This window comes from Mirounga leonina, unplaced genomic scaffold (genome assembly GCF_011800145.1).
Source record: "Mirounga leonina isolate KUSES-001 unplaced genomic scaffold, KU_Mleo_1.0 Mir_165, whole genome shotgun sequence".
Lineage (NCBI taxonomy): Eukaryota > Metazoa > Chordata > Mammalia > Carnivora > Phocidae > Mirounga > Mirounga leonina.
In genome coordinates, this window is record NW_023270415.1 from 71159921 (window position 1) to 71180939 (window position 21019).

General features: G+C 38.1%; 1 protein-coding gene across 15 annotated transcripts in view; it reads right to left on the reverse strand.

Annotated features, from left to right (window-relative positions):
• Positions 1 to 21019, reverse strand: part of CYRIB (CYFIP related Rac1 interactor B) — a 147646-nt gene that overhangs the window by 51342 nt on the left and 75285 nt on the right. For 11 of the 15 annotated variants that reach the window (XM_035011939.1, XM_035011938.1, XM_035011950.1 and 8 more), the window contains 2 exons: positions 3786 to 3824; positions 3553 to 3571 (listed from right to left, as the gene is read on the reverse strand). Coding sequence is in view for 1 of the 15 variants with exons in the window: in XM_035011937.1 (XP_034867828.1) it covers positions 3553 to 3571; positions 3786 to 3824 (58 nt within the window). In the remaining 14 variants the exon portion in view is untranslated. The remainder of the gene's footprint in view (positions 1 to 3552; positions 3572 to 3785; positions 3825 to 21019) is intronic. The other 4 variants (XM_035011942.1, XM_035011944.1, XM_035011946.1 and 1 more) reach the window with 1 other exon arrangement.

Here is a 21019-nt window from a genome sequence, read left to right on the forward strand (position 1 = left end):
AAATAAATAAAATCTTTATAAAAAATTTTAGACTTCAGTCAATTTTTAGAAACTTTTTTAGGAACTTCAGCTGATGATTAAATGATGCACAATTAATCCAACATGAATCCTACAAAGAATCACACAAAACTTATACTAAGCTGATATTTGCCCATTTGTTAACTTCTCCTCACTGGTCTCAGTTCTCACTGGCCTCTGAGAACTAAATAGTCCCTATGCCACCTGACAACCCATTAAATAATTGAAATATCTTAAAATATATTAAACTGAGGTCAAAAGAAATTTACCCATTAGACTATATACATATACTCACATATGCAAAAAATTACAGACAAGCTATCTCCTGTCTAGTAATTATGAGGATTTAGCTTCTGAAAGAGAATGAAGTTCAGAAAGGGATATTTAGGAATATTCATCATAAAGACCTTCTTAAACATTTCAGACTGAAAGAACTAAGGGCAACAGAACCATCTTGCCCTGAGTGTGACTATAACTTAACTTTCGTATCCCAAGCACCTTGCAGAGGTCCCTGAACGCTTTGAGGACTAAATGAAAGTAAAAATGAGCGACTGAGATCTTTCTGTGTGCCACACACAATGCCAAGTAATATATACACAGTATTATCTTATAAAATCCTCCACCATTTTGGAGGTTGCCTAGCACTACAATCCTCATTTTACTTCTGAACAACCTGAAGGTCAAAAGGATTAAGTAACTTTCTCAAGGTCAACAAATTAGTGAACAATGAGGCCAGAATTCTCACTCAGGCAAATATGGCTCCTAACAGTTCTCTTAGCCATTTTGCCCCATTTGCTTCTTAGTCATAAATGAAAATACACATAATTCGGCCAAAAAGAGTAAAGAAAACTAAAACTTTCAAGTCTTCCTGAAAGGAATTAATTCAATACTAGCACTAGAATTTCTAAATTAGGAATAAAATTCTCACAGAAAAAAAATTTTAAGAAAAACAACATTGACTAGAAAAAGATGACAGATGCTAACTAAGAAATGTCCTTAAATATTTCCCTACCATTTGTCAGGTCTTTCTGTTTGAGCCCAGCATGCTAAAGGGATTCAGTACAGTGACATTACAGTTCCTGAACTTCAATTAAAACCATTCTCTTAAATACAACTCCTCCAAACTTATCATAATCGAACAGAATACAAAATATAAATTTCCTCTTCCTGGTAATCACATAATCTTAAAAATATGTACTTGAATAATCTTCCTACATTTAAAAATCAGTATTGCTTATAAGGCTAAAAAGACTCCAGTAGAGCAAAATGCAGAATGTATACATCATAAAAACGTTTTGAACTAAGTATACTAATCTAATAATTACAGCTTTTAAAGTACTGTATAGCTTTTACTAGGGCAATATTTATATAAACCAAAGTTCAAATCACTTAACAACTTTGAGTATTTTTACCATATTTCAAACGTTGCTGGTAGGGAGAAAGAGAAAGGAAGTGAAGGGTCTCAGAAAAGGTAGAAAATCAGCCCAGAATACAGGGTTCATGAGAGGACCTGAAATCATGTAGCTCAGTTCTCTAATTTTATAGGAAGAAACTGAGAACTACAGAAACTTGGGGACTTGGCAAAAGCAGCAAATTAGTTTTTTAAAAGTGGTGCTTAATCTAATGACCCTGACTGACAGTGAAGCCTTTGAGAACATCTTTAAAATATGGCATCAGGGGCGCCTGGGTGGCTCAGATGGTTAAGCGTCTGCCTTCGGCTCAGGTCATGATCTCAGGGTCCTGGGATCGAGTCCCGCATCGGGCTCCCTGCTCCTTGGGGGCCTGCTTCTCCCTCTGCCTTTCTCACTCGCTCTGTCTCTCATGAATTAAAAAAAAAAAAAAAAAAAAAAAAACTTTAAAAAAAATAAAAATAAAAAATAAATAAAAAAATAAAATATGGCATCAGGGCAGATCACGTTGACAGAACAAATCAAGTGCCACAACCAAAAAATACCCCAAAGTCAGACGCCCCACCGTGTCCCCTTCAAAATAATGTTGTTTTTGCTATCAGCGAAGCTTCAACAGATCTTCCAGTCCCTTTATTGGTAGTTGGCGACAAGGTGCTGAATGACCGTTTGTCAAATTTAGTGACACCATTCTAGGCTCTTCCTAGCTTATGTTGGCTCATCATCATTGTACAGTTCATACTACTTAATTAACTGTAAAACATTTGATGACTTTTTACAAGTCTTGACCTTTTTTTGTGATTCCATAACACAAGCCTCAGACCTTACGATTTGCATCCTTCCTATGGAAATTATGACATTTTTCTCATTAAGCTTTCAACATCTCAAGCTGATATTTTATTTTTTACATGTTAATTTCATGTTCCTTGAAATAGAATGTGAATTCTCTGAAGGTGGGCACTCTCCAAGGCTTACCACTTATCTTCCGACTACTTTTCCACAGAATATGCCGGTTTCTCTGATTATTGACCAGCAAACCGAAATTGGGATATTTCTTAAGAAATGACTGTGTAACTCCACTTTTTAAAGATTAGTTACACAGAACATAAGAAACTACACTTATTCAAGTATGATGGAGGAAGAAAGGTCTGACTTTTCATTAACAGAAGTTTTTAATCTGGGGTCCAGAGAAAGAATTCAGTGACCTGTGAACTTGGATGGGAACCTTTTCACTAACCTCTATGTGAAGTTTTGCAATTCCTTCAATCAAGATTATAGGCAACAAAGCACAGTAGTATCAGAAACACCTATGAACTTATCATCAATAGAAATCACAGGTATTTTCATATTATACTACAGTTACTGCAAACTTATCACTTTAAAATTACAGTATTTAGCAGAATTGTTGCTAAAGCTTATTCTCTAATGTGAGAAGCATATATTACTCTATCAAAAATTTATATTTTTAATATTTGTTAGCTATATTTCAATATAACTAATTTCCTTGTTAATCTTATGTGTTTTACTTCATAAAATCATGAATCATTTTTAGAATCATTATTCTGGGAAGGGATTCACAGGCTTCACCAGATTACCAGAGGTCCATGGCACAAAAAAAAGGTTGAGAACTCCTGCACTGACATACACAGAGCAGGTGAGGTAATTACAATCCCAAAACCATCGTGATAACGGTCTTATCAGTTCTAGTAAAATGACAGGCAAGTTTTGAAATGTAAATATCTCTTTTTATAACTAGGAAGAGCACAGAAAGAGATTTTAAGCTGATCATTTTCACTTGAAGAACACAAAATATACCTACAGAAAAACTGCATTTTCAAATACCCATTAACTTGTTATAATTAAAACAACTACAGGATTATAAATGTTTACGTACTCAGGACCCCTGTATCAGTAACTTTTGTGGTGGCTATTGTGTTCTTCTAAGACTTTTTCAAGAGGACCAAAATCAGTAACAGCTAGAATTCTTATTGAAGAAAGCATGTAAAAGTGTCTTCCTTTCTAGCAAATATATATTAAACAACTAGAATTATGGGTTAGACCTTTCCTGTTTAACTATACTGGTGATAACTAAAATGACTTAAAAAGGAATTCAAAGAAAAACACATACCTCTCCTACTGAAAGAAAGCTGTAAAAAAAAAAAGTTCTAATTAATTTACATTTTCCCCACTACTTCCTATTCTAAGAAACTAAACAGTATTGGATATTTCCTAAAGATATTTTTAGCAGTTCAATATTATATACAGAACATCTTCCTTAAATTATATTGAGCCAATGTAGTTTTTTAAATCATAACTTTTCATTTTTATCTGAATTATCATTTCCTCCAAAGACATATTTACCTTCAGCCAGTGCTGGTGATTCTGTTCTTGTCCTTCTATCTGTTTAAAGAAAGAAAAAAGGAAGAAAGTCTAAAACATTATTATACTTTAAAACATGTTTAATTTTATTAAAACTGACTTTAATAAAGTTTATGAATGCCATCACATATCACATACATATGCTATACACACTTGTGTGTGTATGTATATGAACGGACATATACCTCCTTGAATTAAATCAACAACTATTTATAAAGAACCTACTAAGAGTAAGCCATTACGTTAAGCCCTGGGAAATACCAATAGGCTTAGATAAGACACCCTAACTGCCACCCTCAAGACACTCAAAGACTACAATCTCTATCAAGAGAAGTACATAGTTCTCATCATATCATACAGCAGGAACAGCAAGGGAAGAAAATTTGTAACTCGTCTTTATTCTTGTAACAGGGGCCTAAAATTACCAAAAGAGATACACTTCTATACTATTATCATAGTTTACGTTCATTTCCTTTCAATGTATTAAAAGTACCAGTTTTGCTAAAGGTACTAAGATCCTTATATTCCATGACAATAACCTATTATTTGCCAGAGGTACATCTGGCAAAACTCAAGTGAACCACGAAGTCCTCTGTAGGACTGGTTTACTAATACTACTATGGTATTTGCAAATCCTAAAACATTTTAGGTAAAATTAAATCTTCAAAATGATTTTATTCTAACTTTACAACAGAAGCAACTACAGCCACTACAGCAAACTAGCTGAGCTGACATACAGTGGGGGGACAATGACGAATGTAACTACTCACCTTTACATAAAAATTTCTTTCCCTAATTGTTTATGACCAGAGTCCTGGACTTAGCAAACATACAATTTCTATGTGCTTAGTCACATTTAGAGGGGACGGGGCACTGCCTTCCAAGATGGTAAGTGATCTCTTATACTGTCTTCTAAAGGCTGAAATGTGGTGCTGTGTCTCTGACAGATAAAGGAGGGAGGGATGGAGGAAAAAGTCCTGGAACCAACACATGGAAATAGGATTGACAACCTTCAGGTTCATTGGATTAGAAATTCTGATAGTGGGGGAGGAGAAGAGTGGTTTCTGCCAGAAGACACAGAAGTATTCTGAAGCAACTATCACCTGGTTATCTTGGACTCCTTACTGGACCAGCATGCTAAGGAAAGGGTTACCATATTGTGGAGTCCTGTGAAGTGACCCTAACAACAACTTACAGCTGCTGCCACACAATGGGGACAGGAGGAAATCTATCCAGAACCTAGGGGATTCGACTGGGGCTGCCATGCTCAATAATAACTATAAATGAGCAGCTGCAACAATTACGACCCAACAATGATAAATCAACTACAGGCACTGATCCCTTGGAGAAGGTCTGTGTCACTGAACCAGGACAATGCCTTGACCTGTTCAAGTGCTGGCTGAAGGTAAGGCAAATCTAGAATGAGTGGTAGAGGACTGCAAAAATGAACATTATTCCACTAGCCCTGCTATTATAAGTCTACTGTAGTGGTTGTGGCCAGCCACCATCTTGAAAACTTTGCAGTAGAATGGACTAAATGGCAAGTGCTTAATGGAACATACAAGGCTGTATGGGATACCTCTAACACGCTGCCTCACAATTTCACTCCAGCTGAGGCACCTCCCCTTAGCTACACTACTGGGGCTCACTTTCTGCTCACGGGCTTTGCTCTAAGAGATGCTTACAGGAACTCCTCAGCCATCCTGGAATATACGAACCCCGACCTGGGAGTGTGAAGATATTAACATCAACAACCTATGAGCAACCCCTGACCACTGGGGAACAGGATCTGGTATATAAATACCCCCTCCTTCCCATCCAGAGGTATATACTTCATGTCTTCTCAGAGGACTTCCTCAGGATCAAGCCCCAGGTACTCAGAGATGTGACCAGGTCGATCACAGACCCTTGCACTGACTTTCCTTCCTCCCTGTTTCATGTGCTCCAGTTCTCCAACTTCTCTTTTTTTTTTTCCTTAAGATTTTATTGATTTATTGAGAGAGAGAGAGAGAAATATTGAGAGAGGGAGAGGGAGAAGCAGGCTCCCCACTGAGCAGGGAGCCTGATGCGAGGCTTGATCCCAGGACCCCAGGATCATGACCTGAGCCGAAGGCAGACGCTTAACCGTGTGAGCCACCCAGGTGCCCCGCCAACTTCTGTTTCTTGTTAACAGGTTCCCAAATAAATGATCTGCCTAAAAAATCCCTTTCTCAAGCTCTGCTTTTGGGATGAAACCAGGTCAGGACACTTGTCCTTTGGGACACCATACTCCCTTCCTTTTCATTCTAACTCACTGGATGCTCTTTCTTAATCTCTGTTGCTGAACTTCTCTCAGATCCCCAAATGCTGATGTGCCCAGAACACAGTCCTAGGTCCTCCACTCCCTTTGTGATTTCATTTCATGGCTTTATGTATCAACTACATATCTCAAATTTACTTACCCAGTCTAGACATTTGTCTCCATCTCCTAGCAACTGCCTACTCAGTATCTCCTCTTGGATGTTTTAATAGATACCTCAAACTTAACATGTCAAAACTAAACTACTCATCTTCCCTCTCCAAACCTATCTACCTAGTCTCCCTTAACTCAGTTGATGGCATCTCTATTCTTCCAGTTGCTCAGGTAAAAACCTTGGATTCCTCTGCAACTACCTTCTAACACATCCCAAATTCCACTACAGCTCTCTCTACCTAAAGTCTTCACACTTACCATTCTATCTTCTGTTAACTCAAAGTGGAGGGTTCAGCTGCATTAGCAGTCTTAGGTCTACTATTACTTCTTAATCCAACAGCCTCCAGGGGCTGCAAAGTTAAATGCATCTGGGTTGGGTGGAACCGCATTAGAAGGGCTAACTAGAGCAAACAAATGTCTATGCTTAATCTAAGGGGTGCCATGGCTATTAACATGCCATGTTAAAAACGCAGGTGGATCCAGGGCTGGATATTCAGGTAAAACAATTTTTAGATGTTATCAACTAATTAAGCTTTAGAAATAATCAGTAGGCCAAAAGAAACAGTCTGAGGGTTAATTTTTGTTTGATGAAATGTCAGTTTGCAACTCTTGCTCTATGATTTAATTTATATATTATTAATCCTAATCTTTGCTTTTTTTCTATCAGGTAGGAGATGAATGGGAGCTATTTATGTTCAAAGCCTAACCATTCTGGTTTTCCTCAAAAGCTCCTCTTGGATCAATGTTACTACAAATGGAATGAATAAACACATTTTTGCTTTTTCTGCCAAAAACAAACTTTCTTCCCTAAGGCAGACCAAAGCCACCCAGAAATAAACAAAACAAGTGGCCTGGCTGGCCACTCTCATTAACCAGAGGAGTAAAACCGGTGCCACTTGCATAAATCCACAGGGAAAACTTCTATTCATTTTGCCTGATCCTTAAGAGATCAAGAAATAAGAAAACACTTGTAATTGATTTTACCCTGAGAAATCAAATGTCAGCTCAAAAGTAGTGAATATTAGATAGGACGTAAATTAGATAATCCAGGCATCTAAAATCCGCAAACCTAAAGATTTGCCTCCAGCAAAACATAAAACATAAAAGCTGTGACTTCAGAGCATTCTGTCAACCACATTTATAGCTTTGCAGCATTTAATATGATGACACATAAATCTAACTGGTTATGCAACCTACACTGCATTCCTCCTTCATTTGGGTATATGATAAAATCAAATTCAATTCCATTTGTTTAAGCTCCCCTTGACATACACAAAGCAATCTTAAAGCCATCGGAGAAACCAAAAGAGCACTTGAATTAAAGGGCCTACTGACCGCGTTCCCAGATCAGACAATATTATGAAACTGCATTATTATATAACTCCAGCAAATATCTAAGTTATGTTTATTTTTTAAAAAAGATTTTATTTACTTGAGAGAGGGAGCGTGCATGCAAGAGCTGTGGGGAGGGGCAAGAGTGAGGGAGAAGCAGGCTTCCCGCTGCGCGGGGAGCCTAGACAAGATGTGGGGCTCCATCCCAGGACCCTGGGATCACAACCCGAGCTGAAAGCAGCTGCTTAACTGACTGAGCCACCCAGATGCCCCCTTAGTAAGCTTTAAGAACTTGAAAAGGTTATTCTATATCCATTTGAGAAAAAAATAAACAGGCACGTCTATAAAAAATCTTTTTAAAAACAGAAGAAAAGAACCAGTCCTAAATATTAATAATTAAAACTGAGTGGAATTCATACAGATATACAGAGCCAGGGGAAGAGACCAGAGAAATCACAATGGTCCAGTAATAGAAAAAAAAAAAAACAAAAAACCTCACACCAAGTATTTACTGGAAAGTCTATTATGTATATAGTACCAAAATAAATACCTGAGGAGATGCTAGGATGAAAAAGATTGACTGCACTCTCTAGAAGCATCTACTCTTCCTGTAGCAATTAAAACATTCAAGGTAGGGCGCCTGGGTGGCTCAGTTGGTTAAGCGACTGCCTTCGGCTCAGGTCATGATCCTGGAGTCCCGGGATTGAGTCCCACATCGGGCTCCCTGCTCAGCAGGGAGTCTGCTTCTCCCTCTGACCCTCCTCCCTCTCATGCTCTCTGTCTCTCATTCTCTCTCTCGCAAATAAATAAAATCTTAAAAAAAACATTCAAGGTAAAAATGAAGTATCATGAGAAAAATCTACAGATAGACCTGTGGCAATTAAAAGAAGATATCTCAGCTAGGGGTAGAGCATGGAAATCGGGTATTGGAAAGATTTTATGAAGCCCCGGGAGCTGAGATAGATTTGAAGAATGAATAGGATTTGGACAAGCAGGAAAAGGAGGTAGAAGGCTCAAAAAGAATATTCCAGATGAGGAATGTATAAAGTAATCACTATAGAGGGCAATGAAGAAAACTTTAATCCTATGAAAAACTGAGATACAACCTTCTCACCCTATACATTCTAGGTGGATTACAATGTAGTTTCTTAAAACTAAATCTCAAAAAAAAAAAAAAAAAATCTCAAAAATTATACCCTACTTATTTTTAGAGGAGTAATTTGAAGCATGGTAAGAAATTTAAAATGGAAAGATGGAGTCAAATCATATAAAATTTAAAAATAAAGGAAATCCAAAATATTTTAATGTTTAATTTTTGCATAATGTAGTAAATGTATTAAAAATCACATCAAGAGAGGAAACATGATAATTCATAAGAGCAAGAAAACAGTAAACATATATAAAAACCTTTATATTCCCTAATAATAAAAAGGAAATAAATATAATATAAGCAAAGTGGTTTAGAGCACTGATTCTGAAATAAGATAAACCTGGGTTGAGTTTTCACTCATTTAATTATTAGGTTCTTTGAGCAGTTGTTTTATTTGTAATATGAGATTTCCATTTATTTAAGTTATCTAAGCATCAGTTTTCCTTATCTGTAAAAAGCAAAAATAACCTCAAAGACTGTGAAGATTAACAGAAATGCCAGTTTTATTGAACAAGATCACTACTTCTCTTATTAACATTAAAATTACAAGAATATATAGCTATCTGGGGCGCCTGGGTGGCTCAGTCGTTAAGCATCTGCCTTCGGCTCAGGTCATGGTCCCAGGGTCCTGGGATCGAGCCCACATCGGGCTCCCTGCTCAGCGGGAAGGGAAGCCTGCTTCTCCTTCTCCCTCTCCCAGTCCCCCTGCTTGTGTTCCCTCTCTTGCTGTGTCTCTCTCTGTCAAATAAATAAATAAAATCTTTAAAAAAAAAAAAAAGAAGAAGAATATATAGCTATCTATTTTGACATTCCATCTCAATCAAGCACAGTACATGTAAGAATATCCATGTCTGAGACACACTAGAACTCAAACACGTGAATACAAATCTCAGGCTTTTATGTCTTCTTACACCATGATTACTACTGTATGTGTAGCACTTAAAACAGTCCCTGACACACAATAAATACTCTGTAAATGTAATGCTGTTTCAATGATCATCATCATTACTATATATAAACCATACCCGTATACTTTTTCTAAAATGTCTAGTCTCTTTAAAATGTAATTAAAGATGAAAATACTGTAAATACAGAATGCTTAATAGTTTTATCATTTCCTCCCATCTTTTACATCATTATTAGTGACCAACCACATCATTTCTTTCAAGTCTATCAGTGATTGTTCACTGAACATCTGTTAGGTCATGCACAGACTGCGAAGTGTGTTGCTGTGTTATCCCCTTGTCTCCTGGTGACAAACCTGCATGACATTTTAGAAAAATGGATAACCAAATGAGGGAATTTGCCAACAAAGATAAAAATGCAGCAAAAAACCGGAAGTGGTAACCCTGAGCGTCAAACTCTAAGAGAACATAAATGAAGTCACGGAAGAAAGGGTTAACTGCACGAATGTGACACTGCTGCCATCAGAGAAACTAAGCATGCCAGTCAGAGGAACTCTGGGAGGGTGAATTTCAGCACCATAAATGAAGTGGTTATGATGAAAAGGATGAAAGGACGAAGATGTCCCAGAGGAAGTAACACCAGCAAAAAAAAAAAAAAATCATATTAAAGTAATTTTGGGGGGTGGCGCCTGACTGGCTCAGTTAGTGGAACATGTGACTCTTGATTTCGGGGTTGTGAGTCAGAGCCCCACACTGGGCACAGTGATTAAGGAGAACAGGAATTCTTGGATATATTTCAAGACATTGAGAATACAACGGATAAAACTTTGGAAGCAAATCCAAACTTAGAATTATGACAATGTGGCCAAGGCATAAAAATAATGTTCACTCCAAAATATAAGTTATACAACAAAGAAAAAGAAAGCAGGCGACTGCTCACTTTTAATTACATGCAACCTATGTAAAAATATATGCAAATATCAATATATCTAACCTACATAAACAAAAGGAAAACTGTCTTTTGGAAGCAAAGAATACAATGTCCATCCACTCAGGTCCTTTTCTACAATTGTGACACTTTGCAGAATACCTCTGAATTACACCTAATAGTAACAAAAACACAGACAAGTTCAAGGTTGGGAAATACCAAGTCCCAAAGCTAAGTTTTCACATCTTAATTTGCCACAGACATTTTTTTTCTATTGGGGAAATACGTAAACAAGTGTTCAGTAGCAATAACCTAAAGTGCTAAGACAGAGATAATGCTCTTACATGTTTTAAGTGCAACATATTCTCATTCTTTTTTTTTTTTTTTTTTAAATAGACAGTGCACGCACAAGCAGGGAGTGTGGGAAAGGGAGAGAGAAAATCTTAAGCATACTCCCCGCTGAGTGCGGAGCCCCACTGGTCTCGGATGGATCTCATGACTCTGAGATCATGACCTGAGCTGAAATGAGGAGTCGGATGCTTAACCAACTGAGCCATCCAGGTGCCCCAACATGTTCTCATTCTGTGTCTGAATTGCATACCACAAATTTCAAAAGACAGATGGTTGTATCTTGAGTCAACTATGCAATTTTTTTTAAAAGCCTATTCCAATACTAGAATGAAAAACCAACATATGCACAAAAAAACTAAGAACCACTAATAAAATCAAATACATCCCACTCTTAAAATTCTTTTTTTTTTTTTTAAAGATTTTATTTATTTACTTGACAGAGAGAGACACAGCGAGAGAGGGAACACAAGCAGGGGGAGTGGGAGAGGGAGAAGCGGGCTTCCCGCGGAGCAGGGAGCCCGATGCGGGGCTCGATCCCAGGACTCTGGGATCATGACCTGAGCCGAAGGCAGACACTTAACAACTGAGCCACCCAGGCGCCCCAAAATTTCTTAATTCTTAATGTATCATTAAAAATTAGAGAAGTAATTTGCAAAATCTGGCTGGTTTAAAGGCAATTTGGGTTGTTCACAAATAACATAAGCCAGTGTAGTGTTCAGTTCAGGATACTGCAGCATGATGTCAAGCAGGAGCAGCATTATGGACCTTCAGAGCAGCTCTGTGCCTGGGTTGTCATACACGGCTCTCCTAATTCCAGGGAGTTCTATGACCAAAACAAATATTTAATCACCTTCCTAGCAAAAATATGCATCCACACATAATGTATTTTGACAGAAAGAGTCCATCGGTGTTTAAACTCTAAGCAAGAATATTAAGTCTCTCAAAGCTTCAATTTCTCCATCTGTAGAAAGGAAGATAATACCTACTCCCCCCTAAGATTGAGAGACTCAGAGAATGAGAGGTACCAATTACACTGTCTGGCTCTTTTCCCAGGTCTTACCCATCCCATCAGGCCAACCTTACTCCCTCTGCACAGGTGCTGTTACTATCGTCCTTGTACTTCTAAGGGCCCAACATCAGAATATTAGAGTCTCTGTTTGTCAATTCCACAAGCATTATTAAAAATGTTTATATCTCCAGTAGTGCTTATGATACAAAGTAATAAGACAATCTTTATCCCTAAAGAGGTTAATGACATCCTATGGAAATAATACTTGAACATACAAAAAGTAACAAGTCCATAATAATTCTGTCCACACTATACTATCATTACGGACTACAATTATAATAGAAATTTGGAGAACAGGACAGTGTGAAAGAAGAATATATCCCAAGTATGGGTTAACTATCTTCAAATGGGCCCCATAACACATCATTTCACTCATCAAAATGTCTGGCTCTTTCCCAGGACTGAAAGCAGTTATCACAGCCTGTTCATTGTTATTATAGCCCTTGAACTAAGCACAATACTTGAAACACTGTAGTCTCCAGTGTGCATATGTGGAATGAGTGGATGAGTGATTTAGCAAACAACATGATAAAATATGTAAGCAGCCTGGCATAAATACAACTAGTTTAGAGTTACGGCCCCATTAAGACTGGCCACCCTGCTAACAGGATTTGTTTGGGAAAAATGAGTGATAAGGAATGATCGATATACAGGTAGCAAATAACTGACAAAAATTTAGAAAAAATGTGCGATTTTCCTATTAAAAATTAAAGTGATACAGACTTTAAATAAAATACACTAATGTGTCCACCATGGTTTTATAGATAATGATTTTTCCAGGCTGACAAAATAATGGCAACAAATGCAGATAACTGATCTCTGGAGATCTAGTATATTTGGGGAGATATTGTACATCTGATATGTGATATTACTGCACAGCTGTCTTGGTAGCAATCAAGTAATAGATTTTTAAAAGACTATTTAAAATGCTCTGCCACAATCTTAAATGTGAACTGCTTCCTTATGGCAATTCTATAAAGATCAGAAGACCTCCAACAAGCCAGACGTGTTATGCAATGCAGAGTGTGAAATGCTGAGTACAACAAGACCTACCCTCCAGAAGCTCCTAGTCTATTAAGAAGACATGTAAAAAATTATTACAATGGGGCACCTGGGTGGCTCAGTCAGTTAAACCTCCACCTCTTGATTTTGGCCAGGTCATGATCTCATGCATGGTGAGATGGAGCCCCGCTTAAGATTCTCTCTCCCTTTGCCCACCCCTCCCCGCCATGTGCATGCGTGCTCTCTCTCAATAAACAAACAAATATATAAATACCACAATGCAATAGGTAAAATACTGCAGAACTTGAGTTCTTTGGATTAACTGCAATGGGAAAACAGGGGAATAACTGAGCTATACCTAGAGGACAGTCTCAGAGAAAGCAACGATGTTTGAGTCTGCCTGGTATGTTTAAAAAAGTACCACCATCTTCAACTTTTTGAGGAACCTCAATACTGTTTTCCAGAGTGGCTGCACCAGCTTGCATTCCCACCAACAATGTAGGAGGGTTCCCCTTTCTCCTCATCCCCGCCAACATCTGTCCTTTCCTGACTTGTTAATTTTAGCCATTCTGACTGGTGTGAGGTGGTATCTCATTGAGGTTTTGATTTGGATTTCCCTGATGCAAAGCGATGTTGAGCACTTTTTCATGTGTCTGTTGGCCATCTGGATGTCTTCTTTGGAAAAATGTCTGTTCAGGTCTTCTGCCCATTTCTTGATTGGATCATTTGTTCTTTGGGTGTTGAGTTTGATAAGTTCTTTATAGATTTTGGATACTAGCCCTTTATCTGATATGTCATTTGCAAGTATCTTCTCCCATTCTGTCAGTTGTCTTTTGGTTTTGTTGACTGGCTGGGTGATAGACATTGGGGAGGGTATGTGCTATGGTGAGCACTGTGAATTGTGTAAGACTGTTGAATCACAGACCTGTACCTCTGAAACAAATAATACATTACATGTTTAAAAAAAAAAAAAAAAAAAGAACATAGCAGGAAGGGAAAAATGAATGGGGGGAACTGGAGGGAGGAGGAGACAAACCATTAGAGACTATGGACTCTGAGAAACAAACTGAGGCTTCTAGAGGGGAGGGGGGTGGAGGGATGGGTTAGCCTGGTGATGGGTATTAAAGAGGGCACGCATTGAATGGAGCACTGGGTGTTATACGCAAACACTGAATCATGGAACACTACATCAAAAACTAACGATGTATGATGATTAACAGAACATAATAAAAAAAAAATACCACCATCACTAACAACTTTCAAAGACATTTTTTAAATTCAGTAAGCTTTAAATTAAGTAAACTTTTTTTTAGGATAAATATGAGCATATCCACTAACCTGGAAAAGGGGAATATTCTCTTCTCCTAAAAGAGACATTTTAAGCACTGATTATTAACAAGGGGTTCATAATAGATTAACACTAAAGTCCTTAAGAAAAAGGCCTTGCTAAACCAAAACTGAGGCAATATCAAGAACTTCACAAACAATGGGTAAGATTTTTCAGTGTGACTAAACACAAACACACACACACCCAATTTTTTAACTACTATTCCATCTACCATGCATGTCTGAACCTTAATCTGTCTGCTCTTATTTTATTTCTACTTATTGAAGTTTAGATAATTCCAGATTTTGACTACTCAAGTCTGAATTTACAAACCAGATGACAGGAAAACATTTTCAAAAAAGGACATGTACTATTTTAACTCTTTAATGATCAAAGATTATCTATGTATGTGTTAAAGCTCTATCTTTAAAACAAATAGTTCAACATGCTACAGTTCCTGGAATGAAGGGGGGTGGGTATGGGGTGGAGGGGAGCGCTCTTCTCTTTTTAGAAACAACCTTACATGTCTTACAGGCTCTCCTAAGAATGAAATGTCCACTAGTAGCCACAGGTTACCAAATGGGTTTAACAGATAAAAACATCAATAACACACAACTACAAAAGCATCACATCATATAGGTTAACTTTATTTCTCAAAAGAGCTGGTAATCCTTTTTTTAAAAAAAGATTTTATTTATCTATTTGACACACACACACACACACACACACAGCACAAGCAGAGGGAGCAGCAGAGGGAGAGGGAGAAGCAGCCCAACTCGGGGCTCGATCCCAGGACCCTGGGATCATGACCTGAGCCGAAGGCAGACGCTTTACCGACTGAGCCACACAGGCACCCCAAGGGCTGGTAATCCTTTAGTGGAACTGTTTCTCCTAACTTTTAGAGGTTGTGCAGAGATAATCAAGTGGAAAACATTCAGTATTTGCAGATTTTGGCATATTTGTGTATATATATTGCATCAGGTTGCCTTCTATGTAATAAGAACGGACTGTCATTTCCTGAAATCAGTGTGAACATGCATACATACTATTTTGTGCTACATGCTCAAACAGTGTATTTGAATGTTTTATTCTCGAAACAGCATAAACACAAGAAGAGAGAGCAAATCAACAAATTAAAACTTCTCCAAACTAGGAACTGTTCTGGCCATGTTAAATTTGCCAGGCCAAGGCCTCCAAATGAAGATCTGGAGGGTCAATGGAGCGCAAGTGTGGAGGTCAGGGAAGGTCAGCCCACAAATAATGCCCCTCTACTCCCATGACTTTCTATCTTGTGAGAATGGTCCAAAGACCCAGGATACTTGAGAATCGTTCACAGGGATAGCAACAAGACCAGTGTCACAGTGTCCTAACCAGACTGTTATTGTAACATAATCTGCTTCTTGCCCTCCTGTGGTTACTGCTCACTTTCTGAACCTGAGTTTCTAATCTCTCCACCACCAATTCTGTGAGCTACCTGCCATCATGCCAATAAATTCCCTTTCCATTCAAATTACCTTGTAAGTTTCTCCAACTTTTAACTGAAGACCCTTGAATGAATTATGAAGAATATTCTGGAGGCACACAGAAAGCTAACTATAACTCCCTCCCAAATTTAAAGCCATTCCTACAAATAAGCAAAACTATGTTATAAATGTAACTTGGGGTTCAAAGTATAAACAATAAAGATACTCTGAAATTAAAGATTACATAAATCAGTTTTTTGAGACTTTTAAGAGGTACCTATATTATTAAAATTTTAAGCTTCAAAGTATAAAATATGAACATTAAAAAAGTATAAGAGAACATTCAGAAAGAAGACAAAATACTAAGATCACTTTAAAATATATTAGTCTAATATATAACTTAACTTCCCAGAAAAAGAACAATGAAACACATTTTGAGGAAAAAAGGGCACTAAAATGATACTGATTTTTACAAACGGTTTTCTCTGTAATAAGATGCCTTCCTTTTTGCTTTATATATTCTAAACTGCTTCAAGAACAGTAATGAAAAGATTCTCCACCTGGACCTACCTTTTCTTTAGACCCCTAGTTCATATGTTTCCTCACTAAAAAAACACGTAAGTGAAATTACTTTTCATTCTTTCTGAGAATATTTCACATTTCAAATCAAAAGTGGAATTTTTAGCTATACTAAAAACCAGCATTTCTTACATTCTGGGTAGTATCCTGTAGTCATACTCAGTCCCCTAATCCATCTGGTATTTTTTAAGGAATATATTTAGAAGAAGCAAAGCACACATTAAGGAGAGTAAGAACATATTTAAAACCTTAGGAAGCATTTGCTATAAGGAGGGAAGAGAGTTATTAATATTTGTGAATACCTACTGTGTACCACGCATTTTGCTATAGACTGTATTTTTTTCATATAACACTGCCAAACAGATGATGTTACCCTTTCCATAAAAAGTAAATGAGGAAAATGAACCTCAGAAATTGGTTTACTTATCTCATGTCAGTGTTAATAAGGGCTGATCTGACTTAAGCACAGATCTGACTGGTCCCAAAGATGATGACATTTTATCCATAACAAAATGCCTCAATGAGCACATTCTTCTTGTAAAAATTCGTTTTCATTGATAGTTTTCTTATTAGAAAAACAATTGTAACCATTACCCTGAACAAGCAAAACCTGTGGGATGTAACCATAAAGCAGTGTTTTATCTACCACTGTCCTTTAAAGTTATTCTGTGTTGACAGTTTAATGTCCCTGAACTTTTATTTAGGCAAGCCTATGACTTTGGTCATTTTCAAGTTATAAAAACTGTCAGAATTTAGAAAGTGATAGACCCAGTTTAGTATAATTGTCAAAATTTGTCATCCAGGACTACAGCTTCTCCCCATGTCCCAGTTCTGCCTGCAGCCCGCGTGCCCTAGGCATGACAAGAGCACCGTGCTTTACCTGCTCTCCCTTCCCACCTTACGAACCCTGGGTGTAGCAGTTAAGTGTCATTAGAGGGCAGGAGCACTCTCAGCTCAAGAAGTTTTTAAAACTGACCTGTCAAGGAATGCTTTCTGGAGTTCCTTGGACGCTCTCACCCATTCCAGCACTGGGGATCTCTCACCACAATTTCTTGATGCAAGATAATGCATCTCCTGTGGGAATCCAGCCATTTCTTCCTCCCCCTCTGCCTCATACCACCCTGATCCTATGAGCTTCCTCTCACTAGTGGCCCTCATCCAGTCTGTGGGACACATGTACCCATTCAGAACTCAGGGAGGATGGGCAGTCCACCCACAGTAACCTTGCTTTGCTGCACTGTCACAGCGGATAGCTTCTCCTTCACTCAGGCACAGTGAGACAGACATCAACCCACTGTGTCCCCTAAACTACACAAGTTACATATTCAGCTCTCAAATCATTACCAGAAATCTCCTGTACTTGAGGGGGAGCACACCAAAAAGGGAGGGGGGAGGTTAGAAGAAACTCCTAGCACACTAACAACTTGGTTTAAAAACACTTTTCCAATTTCCAACAACTCAGTTCAAAAACTATTCTAATTTCCAGCTCCCTGATTCTTTATACCAACAGATGGGGTAGGTATTTAGAGGTCACAAATCCATTTTCTGGCTCTTTATTTTGCAATGCCTGCATGGTATGCTTATAACTCTCTTTAGAAATGTATACCTCTCAACTTAGGGCCAAACTCAGAATAAAAGAGTTCCATTTTAACATCTTATTACATGATATATTTAGCACTTTACTAAATTTTCCACAAAAAGTAGAAAGAAAAATCCATAATCCCACCACATAGTTAGCCACAGTTAACACTTTAGCATGCTGTTTTCCTTTCTATAAACAGTCTATTTTTCATCTGAAAATTTCTTATTTTAAGTTTTCTTTTTAAAATCTTGTACAAAAACACCTCATTTATATAATTTCATCGAGCAATCCAGTTTCCCATAGAATTTCAGCATGCCTTTTTCAAACACCAAACTTCCATTACGCCAATGTAAAGGTGGCTTTCTGAAACTTGTCACACTGTCACTCCCCAAACTCAAAACCTTTAATGGCTCCCCACTGTCAGAGATTAAACTTCAATCTTTTAAATTCTCTATGGTCTCCTATACATATTACATCTCTAAATGTAACTTTAAGCCCTGTATTCATCCTATAAAAATCATACTACAAGAAGCATGTGAATGTCAAGGGAGTTTCCGACCATGGGATCTGACCTACACTCAAGATGAGAAAGTGTTTCAGGGTTTGGTCAGAGTTCCACAGTGATTACTGAAAGTATCACAGGATGGAGCTCTACCAGGATTACAGACAGGCTGAATCCACGAAATGCACCAGAGCATATTAACGTGGCAAAAACAAACTTGCAGCGGGGATCAGTCCTCATATGACTGCAAATAAAACTCTATCACCACACATACAGTATTTACTGGTTTCACACTCGTGATCACAACTGCCAAAAAGTTAAGCTAATGCTGAAGAGCAGATTTATGGAAACTTTAAATGTTTAAAACTGGATTTAGGGATTGATTTTGTCAATGTTCCACACATAATCTGCCATCCATTCACAGAGCACACATTAAAAAATTTGTTTTAAAGTCATCTTTCAGCAGATGAAGTGAGAAATAATTCCAATTAACATGCTAACCAAGAAAAAAAGCACTCAGTTCTTAGCCCAAATAATCTTTGCTCTTCTCAGAAGCGTATGGCAGTAAAAACTCACAGAATTACAGAAGTGCCTGAAGAAAGAAAAATAATCAGTTCTCTCTTAAAGTTGACAATAAATGTATTCACTCAAAAAGTACACAAGAACAATGAGCGTGGGGCAAATACTGACGTGTCTTTATGTATAACTGTGGAGGATGTGTGTGCATTCATACAACATGCATGTATGTGCGGAGATATCTGGAGAGATGTTCACCAGAACACTGACTACTTAGATGGTGATTTTTGCTTTCCTCTTTCACTTTTTTGTTTCATTTTTTAAAATAAATGAGCATATACTTTTACAAGAAAAGAATGCTATTTGCACTATTAAAATATGGCATAACAAGCTACAGTAATCAAGACATGTGGTACTGGCAGAAGGATAGACATGCAGACCAATAAAACAGAAAAGAAAGTCCAGAAATAAACCCATATATCCAGGGTCAACTGATTATCAACAAAGATACCAAGGCAATTCAAAGGGGTAAAAGGACAGTCTTTTCGACAGATGGCACTGAGAAACTGGCTATCTACATACAAAAAGATCAACTTAAGAAATTTACCTCATGCTATACATAAAAGTTAATTAGGGGTGCCTAGGTGGCTCAGTGAGTTAAGTGTCCGACTCTTGGTTTCGGCTAGAGTCATGATCTTGAGGTAATGGGATTGAGCCCTGTGACAGGCTCTGCGCTCGGCAGGGAGTCTGCTTGGGATTCTCTCTCCCTCTGCCCCTCCCACTGCTCACATGCTCTAAGTAAATAAAATCTTTAAAAAAAAAAAAGTTAATTAAAAATGGATCACAGGGCGGCTGGGTGGCTCAGTTGGTTAAGCGACTGCCTTCGGCTCAGGTCATGATCCTGGAGTCCCGGGATCGAGTCCCACATCAGGCTCCCTGCTCGGCAGGGAGTCTGCTTCTCCCTCTGACCCTCCCCCCTCTCATGTGCTCTCTCTCATTCTCTCTCTCAAATAAATAAATAAAATCTTTAAAAAAAAAATGGATCACAGACCCAAACAAAAGAACTAAAACGATAAAATATAAAACATTTAGAAGAAAACACAGGCATAAATCTCACGGCCCTGGGTTGGACTAAGACTTCACGGACACAGCACCAAAAGCAGGATTTTTTTTTTTTTTTTAAAGATTTTATTTATTTATTTGAGAGAGAGAGAATGAGAGAGCACATGAGAGGGGGGAGGGTCAGAGGGAGAAGCAGGCTCCCCGCTGAGCAGGGAGCCCGATGCGGGACTCGATCCCGGGACTCCAGGATCATGACCTGAGCCGAAGGCAGTCGCTTAACCAACTGAGCCACCCAGGCGCCCTCTTTTTTTTTTTTAATTTTATTTTATTGTGTTATGTTAATCACCATAAATTACATCATTAGTTTTCGATGTAGTGTTCCATGATTCACCGTTTGCGTATAACACCCAGTGCTCCATTCAATACGTGCCCTTTTTAATACCCATCACCAGGCTAACCCATCCCCCCCCCTCCCCTCTAGAACCCTCAGTTTGTTTCTCAGAGTCCGTAGTCTCTCATGGTTCATCTCCTCCTCCCTCCAGGTCCCCCCCCTTCATTTTTCCCTTCCTGCTATGTTCTTCTTTTTTTTAACATGTAATGTATTATTTGTTTCAGAGGTACAGGTCTGTGACTCAACAGTCTTACACAATTCACAGCGCTCACCATAGCCAAAAGCAGGACTCTTAAAAGAAAAGAAAAAGATAAACTAGACTCTATCAAAGTTCAAAACCCTTGCATCTCAAAAGGTACCATTAAGAAAATAACAAGACAAGGCACAGACTGAGAGAAAATACTTGCTAATCATGTGACTTATAACTGCCTGGGATAAACTGTCTCACAGCACCTGTTTAGCTCTACTTTACGATTTGAAGACAGTTTCCTGTAACACTGTAAACCAGCTATACTTTTTTTAAAAAAACTGCTCACTCATCTCTTACTTGTGAGACACAAATAAGACCCTAGAAAGGATCTGAGAGACCAGAGGCAGGGAAAGGA